The sequence below is a fragment of the Aphanomyces invadans genome (genome assembly GCF_000520115.1).
Source record: "Aphanomyces invadans strain NJM9701 unplaced genomic scaffold supercont1.43, whole genome shotgun sequence".
NCBI lineage: Eukaryota > Oomycota > Saprolegniomycetes > Saprolegniales > Verrucalvaceae > Aphanomyces > Aphanomyces invadans.
Genome location: NW_008580188.1, coordinates 255,232 through 262,978, shown reverse-complemented (window position 1 = coordinate 262,978; position 7,747 = coordinate 255,232). Strand labels below are relative to the sequence as shown.

The following is a 7,747-nucleotide window of genomic DNA, read 5'->3' as shown; positions in this document are numbered from 1 at the left end:
GCATTGCCCATCCAACGTTCCGTCACGCCGCCATCCATGTGGACCCCCAATGCCCGACGTTTTTCTATCCCACACATGCGAAACATTCACTGCCACGAAGCCGAGAATTCTGTGAAACATTGCAGGGAATGGTGCGATCGGTTCCACTACGTGAACCCTCCATACCACAGAGCAGACGAGCACCTTGCACGACAACAGAACGGCCGTGCGTCGCTGCGCCCCGCCGATCGACTGGAGCCACCGCCGAAATAACTATTGCTTCTCGAAACGGCACGAAACTCCACGCAGTCTCCCATCCGAATATTATCCGGATAATCAAAACCACCCGGCCATCCATAGTGAACCCAAGAGAACGGGCAAAAATTATAAAATACGGGAAAAAATGCAATTCTTTGAATTTCGCCATCAACCAAGGACACTATGGTCGCGAACAGCGAAGGTGCCACGGCGACAAACAACGTCGTGGAGGGCGATACGACCGGAACGATCCAAGAGAATCGATCTGCATCGATGCCGCAGTACTGGTGCCACCTGTGTGCATGCAACGTCCTGACTCGATTGAACTCTGAGTCCGACGAAGTCGAGTGCGACAGATGCGGAGGCTGCTTTGTCGAAGAGATTGAAGACGATACGCCAGGACAAGAACGACCACAGGACTTTGTACCGCATGAAGGTTCCGCCAGACAAGACTCCGAATCGCGTCGTCAAGGTAGCAGTGAAGAAGGAACACGTGCTATTCGCGTCACAAGGTCGTCCCTTCCGAATATGATGAACGAAATCTTCCAGGTACCTTCGACGCAACCCTCAAGATGCATGCGGTTCACCAGCCTAAGTAGCTCTCCCGCCAAGGTATATCTAGCAATTCAGACAGGTACCTTCATTATCGCTTCCTCAACCTTGCTCCATTGAGCCCCAGACTGTCCGCTTAGTGCATCCGATGAAGGACGCAGCCGGTTCACGCGAACTCGCTTGTTCACGAGCAATGGTGGACCCGTGGAAGTTTTCATCAACGGCGTGGAGGGATCCGGCGCTGCCGGATTCATGGGAGCCCTCGGCGGGATGTTTCGACCCAGCGGATCTGAAGGTGTTGGCACAACGCTTGGCGACTACGCCTTTGGAAACATTTCCACCATCATTAACCATCTCATGCAGAACGATTCAAGCCAGGCATGCAACTTGCTTGGGTGCCCCTTCGTGGCTGACGCTCTTCGTTGTAGCACGGCGCACCCCCTGCGGCCAAGACAGTGCTCGAGTCACTGCCTAAAGTGCACATTTCGCAGGTACCTTGCGTGGCAAACCTGATGGCACTCACATGGACCAGGGCGAAGTTGATGACAAACACGATTGCGCCGTGTGCAAGGACGTGTACGAGCTGAAAGAAGAAGCCATCCGTCTGCCTTGCTCCCACGATTTTCACACTGACTGCATCATGCCATGGTTGAAGCAGGTTCGTATACGATTTGATCGTAGAAGGGATAGAAGGAATGACGGTCATGCTCATCCTTTTAGCACAACTCGTGTCCCGTGTGTCGATATGAACTCCCGACGGACGATCAAGAGTACGAGACTGCGCGCGCCGCCGCTTCTGCAAACACGCCCGCCAACAGCACGATGGCTAGCTAGTGTCGCGTCGTCGTTGGAGTAGTCTACAAGTCCTCTCATTTATCCAACTATGTAACAAACGTGAACTCAAGATGCCCTGAGCGCACATGTGTCTCGTGCGTTGAAACGCTGGGTCCTAGCGGACACAAGGGACGTGATTGCTTCGCCCTACTGATTTCAGACGCATAGGATCGCAGGATGGCTTCATCTTGTCTCGATGAAGTCCCTAGCGTGCGCATGAGGTCACGACAGGACAGCCTGGACGACGGCCTCCACGTGAGTGTCGTCGTCCATGGTCCACAGACTGGAATTTCATCGGTGAGAAAACCTCTTTAAAAGAATACGGTATGATATAAAATATAGGAGTAATATCCTCGTCGAATGCAGCCCCACCTGAAATCTCCCATCAGTTTCAAGAGATTGCGCGGACGGACGAAGGATGGAAGGTACTTGGGGAGTGTCGGCGCCTGGTTCCCATACTTGCTACGTGTAGTGGATGGCGACATCAATGCGGTGACAGTCCTTGTGGACGAATTGCGCCATGAAGACCCCAAGCTCCGCCTTCAAGCGATCAAGAAAGTGCAAGTGATTGGTGCGTTAGTCCCAACCTCGTCGGTTGCCTTGTCGTTGTCAAGTGTAATGGTACCATGTAGCGTCCGCCTTGGGACCCCAACGAACAAGGGAGGAGCTTCTTCCTTTTCTCAATGGTGATGCATGCATGCACGTTTGGTCCTACAGCTTGTGATTCTCATCGTGATCCAGAAACGATGGACGACGACGACGAAATTCTCTTAGCGCTTGCCCAAGAACTCGGTGAGATTGCAATCATTGCAGGAACACAGCTTATATAGTCCAAGGTGAATTCGTCGACCTTGTGGGCGGCGCACTGAATGCGTATCACTTACTTTTTTTGCTTGAATCCCTCGTTGCTGTGGACGAAGCTTCCGTTCGTGACACGGTGGGCGGTCCATCTTTGCACGGCGCCGTCTCATGGTGCCATCTTCCCAGGCATGCAAGTCCATGTGCAAGGTCGTTCGGCAAATGACCCCCGAGCATATCTCGGAGCACTTCGTTGCAGTCGTGCGCCGACTCGTCACTCGCGAATGGTCCGTCGATCCCTTCACGTCACCACGGTTTTAGACCTTTTCACGTCGGCATTGCACAGGTACACATCCCGCATTGCCGCCAGCGGGCTCTTCCAAGTTTGCTACGACCAGCTGAACCCCGCTACTCAAGCCGAGATGCGTTCCATGTTCATACAGCTGTGTCGAGACGACCTGCCGTTAGTCCGTAAAGCCGCCGCAGCGGCGCTCGGTGGGTTCGCTTCCATGGTACTCCATCGTATAGCTGTCCCTTCCTCATCCACCGTCACCTTAGATGGACCCAGCGTCCGCGACGGCCGAGATTTTTCCAGACTTTCTCACGCTCGCCAACGATCGACAGGACTCTGTTCGCTGTCAGACTGTAGAAAATGCCGTTGCGCTCGCTGGATTGGTCCCTGTCGACGTCAAGCTCAACCAGGTGCTTCCTGTCATAGTCGCCGCCGCCAAGGACTCCGCATGGCGTGTGCGGTGGTCTGTCGGCAACAAACTGCCAGAGATTTGTGCGGCTATGGGTGCCGAACTCGCCACATCCGTGATTTGTACGGTGCATTGCGAACTGAGCGATTCTTGTTGATTCTAATCCACATACGGCAATAGGCGATCAGTGCTTTATTCCCCTCTTGGGTGACTCGGAGGCAGAGGTCAAGACGGTTGCTGCGTCAAGAGCTCACGGCGCCGCGCAGCATATCAGTCCAGCCCAGTTGATCTCGAAAGTCGTGCCTGCATGCGCTCACTTGGCCCGCGACCCGTCCGAACACGTTCGCGCGTCGCTCGCATCTGTCGTGATGAAGATTGCTCCCTATTTGGGACGCGAGTTGGCTGTCCAGCACTTGTTGCCGCTCTTTCTTCAAGTATGTGATGTTTGCTTAACTCGAGCCTGATGGTCCTGCGGTTTCGACGTAGCTACTCTCGGACGAAAGCTCGGAAGTGCGCCTCAACATCATCTCGAACTTGGAAAAGGTCAACGATGTGGTGGGCATCGACCAGCTGTCCCAGTCTCTCTTGCCCGCCATCGTCCAGCTTGCCGAAGACCGGCAGTGGCGCGTTCGTTTGGCCATCATTGAGTTCATCCCGACGTTGGCTTCACAGCTCGGTGTGCTCTACTTTGAAGAACATCTCATGGAAATGTGCATGGGGTGGCTGTGCGACGTGGTCTTTTCGATCCGCGAAGCTGCCACACTCAACCTCCAGCGCCTTGCGCAGCATTTTGGCGTGGCTTGGACACAAAACCATATCGTTCCTCGCATTGTGTCAATGCACGTGAACGCTAACTACCTCTACCGCATGATCTCGCTCCATGCAGCCAAGGTGTTGGCGCCACTCTTGACGAGTGACCAAATCCAGCAATCGATTCTCCCGCTTGTGCTGCAACTCGCATCGGTGCGCCATCTTTGTGTGTATATGGCGGCAACCGACCTGAGTGATGCTTTTTTTCTATGTAGGACCCGGTGCCCAACATTCGATTTAACGTCGCCAAAGCCCTAGAGACAATGTCAGGACAGCTAGACAGTGCCGCCAAGGAAGCGCACGTTGTTCCAGCACTCCACACGCTCACGAATGACCCGGACGGCGACGTCCAGTACTTTGCTGGCCGCGCGCTCCACCTCCTCCAGCAGCACTAATGATGTTTGCCCGCGCACAGTCAGTCGATTGTGTTGAGGAATAGATAACGTTGACATAAGTATGCAGAATGGATGAATAAATGATCATTTATTAATCAGCACAATTTTAACAACGTATTGTCCTCGAGACAAGGTATATAAATGATAAATGAATCGAACAAATAAGAAATAGATAATGATGTGCACATAAATAAGGACTTGTCGAATCACGAACGGTGGGGTGTCGCCGGTGCTCCAGCAGACGAACAAGATGAAGACGTGGGGGTGCAAGACGACGGAACGGACGAGACAAAAATGGAGCGGGCCATGCAGAATGGGGTAGACGAGGACGAGGCAAACGAGCATGGCGCTCCAAGGGTTCGGGCAGTTGACCCGAATGCTGTGAATGTAAAGCGATTGGTTTCATTGTGAACGCCGGTGAACTGCACGACAGATGATGCTGATCGTGCAGTTGCATCGTCGGCTTCCATGTTCAAGCGTATACGCTTTTCAACGCGGGGGCTATCGCCTAGACAAGCTTCAGACATCGAGCGAAGTTAGTAGCCGCCAGCATACCGTTTGAGTCTAAGGTGTCCCTGCGCTTGCGCTCCACTGGAGCCGTCAGACACGACGAATGCAAGTCGAAAATGGAGTCGCATGGGCCGTGTCCCGGGCTGCTTTCGTGGTCGATGGAGATGCAAAGGTTGGATGGCACGTCCCAATCGTGGACAGACCCAGTTGGTGACGCCGTTGTCGCACTGTCAGGTCCCAAACGCGCATGAGCGTGAAACATGATAGACGAGGAGTCCAGTTCATCTTCGAGGAACGTATTGAGGCCACGCGCCATCGCATTCCGAGGGGTCAAGACTGAGATTCCGTCCATGATGGTGGTGTAGTCTGCTTCGGGCGGAAAAAACCGAGCTGGAATTTGCTTTACACATTGAAACTGACAGTTTACTTGATGTTTGTATGGTATTCAGTTTGGCGTCAAATCACCGTAAGTACCTGTAAAAAGCTATGTTGGCGCTCGGGCAAGGTACGCTGCTCGTCCCGCCAGATCACGAGTGCAGCCACATTTAAATGATGCGTAGAGCGCGCAACATTACACAGGAGGACCACGTCGGAGTGAGAGACCGCACCAGGCGATGGCGCACCAGACGAGCCACGCCATGTTCAAAAGTTTCAACGCCTTCGGAGGAATCCATCCACGAGGGGCCTTTTTCAATACGAATAAAAATATTCCCATTCAATAATGAATGCAAATTCGATTCGAAACCAATGAAATAAATCGTAATGCGGGCGACAAAAGGAGGTGTGAGTCACACCTTTGGGACCCGTGAGACAAGATTCATCTACGCGACATGCAGCCGTCTAGGCTTTGCTCGCCAAGGATCGCTGTGCATAGCTTGTGTCCTGAATGAGCGCGCTCTTTAGCTGCCAGGGAGTGGCCGCTCATCCAGATGTGCATGGCATGCTCGTGATGGTTGCCAGAGGAATCTGACTCGTTCTCAGATCGCCCGCCATTGAACTCCCAACCACTCGCTGCACAGGCTGTGTGCAGCGAGCGACACACAGCCAGCCACGGTGAAAACGGGGTTGGCACAACAGACACGCCAAGGAGACAACCAACCATCCCTTTCGCGATTCAGAGCAGCTGTGGCAGTGTTTACGGTCGTGTCGTGCGAGTTGAGAGGCCAGCCCCAGGGGTCAAGATGTCGGTCGGCTGCGCTTGCAGACCGAGGTTGCTCCTCTCATCGACCGCACTCTTGGAGCATTGTGGTCGTCGTTGGAACGGATGTCATGTTTGGCTCTGGGCGACGGACTTGCTCACAAGTGAATGCTTGGAGGCTGGGTCGTCTCGGCGAGTACGATGTGTCGAGTACGATTTCACGACGTAACTCGTCGACCTTTGTGGAGCTGTTGTATGATCCATTCTAGCAGATTGTGTGAACGAGATCGAAAGTATGCGACGATTGCTATAACGTCAAGGCCGCGCGCCACATGAGCAATGCATCGCGTTTCGCCGCCTAAGCCCCACCCTCACACAAATCGTTGGTGAAGCAGACCTTGTTGACGACGAGGTGGCCACCCCACAGCCGGCAACGAGTTATTTTTTCCAGCGATTTTTCAATCACCCACACACCGCACGAAACGATTTCTTCGCTATCTAATTGTCCGGGAGCGGGCTCTGGGATGCTGCGATGGGACGCTGCACACGTGCACTGCCAGGGAGCCCTTGCTTGACGCACGGAGGATTTCAGTCTAGTCAACCACGTTGGACAATTTAAACTCAAGCGACGACGATACATGAGGGGCGTCGTCAGCGCTCGAGTACACGCCGATGCCCATGCTTGGTGTGGTAAACGCAGCGAGGAATTCGAGGCCATCGTCAGAGGGCTAAGGTGTAAGTGAGTGGAAGGATGGAGAGGTTGACTGTCGTACAAGTCGGCGCTTCTTTGTCGATGAGCCCTTGTTTCCAGGCGAAACAAAGCCAATCACGCCGCCTTCAACCGGTACGTCGCCATTGGAGGTTTTGGCATCTTGAAAAGCTTCACTAGTGAACGCATCAGGTGGCTTGTTTCGACTTTGGAACACTTGTACTGGATGGCATCGTGAAGGACGCGACGGTTCTCCGACATGGACGACATTTGCCGCTCCATGTGTTGAAGTAGAGATCCTTGCACAATATGCTCTCCGCGACCTAAAGAGATGAATTTCGGAGGAGGTAGGTGAACGAAGATGATACCAGTCGCGCTGAACGCAAAGGCTGGTCGCGTGCTCGAACTGTTGGCCGCACAGCATCCCATTCGAGGACACCCTGCATGGCCGACGCGGCCTGGCCTCTTCAGCGCGATGCCAGCGCTGGAAACTGCCGCGACGGCAAGCCCCGCACTGTCCAGACAAATCGCTCCAACTGTGTCCAACGAGCCATTCAACATGTGCTTGGTTGCATGGTCGCGATGCTGTGCCAACGCGTTGGGGTGGACAGGTTCTGTATGATAGTCGATAGTGGCAAGGTTGGCGAGCTTCGCCTCAGCCAGCGCCCCCCTACCGACGAGGAACGACGGAGGCTGGCGATCAGTGGCAGAATGCAGTCCGGACTGTTGGCAACGGAGGAGATGGACGGCCAGAGTAACAGGATTGCGCACGCCCTCCACCGCGCCGCAGCATCCGATGGCATTGGTCGCGCCACTCATAACAGATGCATCCGTTTCTATTCTGCCTTGTGTTGTCAGGCTCACATGAGGCCCATTGCCCCCAGCGTTGGTGCACGCAGCATTCTCCAGCTCAACCACGGCACGTTGACAAGCTGACAGCGCGTCACCTCCGCACGAAAGTACACTTGCAGCTGCCTCCAGCGCGCGTCGCATGCACGCATTGGCTTCTTCGACCGCTGCTTCCGCCGTGTCGTGCCGGCCTGCACCAATGTGCAATGCAATA

The 7,747-nt window shown here is 54.2% G+C and overlaps 3 protein-coding genes across 4 annotated transcripts; 2 read left to right on the top strand and 1 right to left on the bottom strand.

Annotated features, from left to right (window-relative positions):
* The first annotated feature begins 375 nt into the window (after positions 1-375).
* H310_12817 (hypothetical protein) lies at positions 376-1,756 on the top strand. Its single transcript, XM_008880021.1, has 6 exons — positions 376-786; positions 837-871; positions 930-1,167; positions 1,218-1,280; positions 1,322-1,447; positions 1,510-1,756. The coding sequence occupies exons 1-6, from the start codon at positions 421-423 to the stop codon at positions 1,621-1,623; spliced, it is 942 nt and encodes a 313-aa protein (XP_008878243.1). The 5' UTR covers positions 376-420; the 3' UTR covers positions 1,624-1,756.
* A 7-nt stretch (positions 1,757-1,763) lies between these two features.
* Positions 1,764-5,397, top strand: H310_12816 (hypothetical protein). The gene is made up of 12 exons (XM_008880020.1): positions 1,764-1,920; positions 1,966-2,048; positions 2,096-2,194; positions 2,256-2,309; positions 2,365-2,415; positions 2,460-2,560; positions 2,611-2,708; positions 2,768-2,933; positions 2,980-3,244; positions 3,303-3,556; positions 3,609-4,085; positions 4,148-5,397. Exons 2-12 carry the CDS (start codon positions 2,042-2,044, stop codon positions 4,325-4,327), a joined length of 1,752 nt encoding a protein of 583 aa, XP_008878242.1. The 5' UTR covers positions 1,764-1,920; positions 1,966-2,041; the 3' UTR covers positions 4,328-5,397.
* Positions 5,398-6,364: 967 nt separating this feature from the next.
* Positions 6,365-7,747, bottom strand: H310_12815. 2 transcript variants are annotated; one of them, XM_008880019.1, is made up of 5 exons: positions 7,053-7,747; positions 6,908-7,007; positions 6,749-6,860; positions 6,614-6,703; positions 6,365-6,568 (listed from the first exon to the last, which is right to left on the bottom strand). In XM_008880019.1, exons 1-5 carry the CDS (start codon positions 7,675-7,677, stop codon positions 6,470-6,472), a joined length of 1,026 nt encoding a protein of 341 aa, XP_008878241.1. In that variant the 5' UTR covers positions 7,678-7,747; the 3' UTR covers positions 6,365-6,469. The 2 variants fall into 2 exon arrangements, with proteins under 2 accessions (XP_008878241.1, XP_008878240.1); XM_008880018.1 differs by having other exon boundaries at positions 6,365-6,703.

Coding starts and splice junctions, on each gene's coding strand:
- H310_12817 (XM_008880021.1), top strand. CDS start 421: ATGGTCGCGAACAGCGAAGGTGCCACGGCGACAAACAACGTCGTGGAG. Junction 787..836: donor TGATGAACGAAATCTTCCAG/GTACCTTCGACG, acceptor CAGCCTAAGTAG/CTCTCCCGCCAAGGTATATC. Junction 1,448..1,509: donor TCATGCCATGGTTGAAGCAG/GTTCGTATACGA, acceptor TCATCCTTTTAG/CACAACTCGTGTCCCGTGTG.
- H310_12815 (XM_008880019.1), bottom strand. CDS start 7,677: ATGCGACGCGCGCTGGAGGCAGCTGCAAGTGTACTTTCGTGCGGAGGT. Junction 6,861..6,907: donor GTCCTTCACGATGCCATCCA/GTACAAGTGTTC, acceptor TGCGTTCACTAG/TGAAGCTTTTCAAGATGCCA. Junction 6,704..6,748: donor CGACAAAGAAGCGCCGACTT/GTACGACAGTCA, acceptor CTTACACCTTAG/CCCTCTGACGATGGCCTCGA.
- H310_12816 (XM_008880020.1), top strand. Junction 3,245..3,302: donor ACTCGCCACATCCGTGATTT/GTACGGTGCATT, acceptor ATACGGCAATAG/GCGATCAGTGCTTTATTCCC. Junction 4,086..4,147: donor TTGTGCTGCAACTCGCATCG/GTGCGCCATCTT, acceptor TTTTCTATGTAG/GACCCGGTGCCCAACATTCG.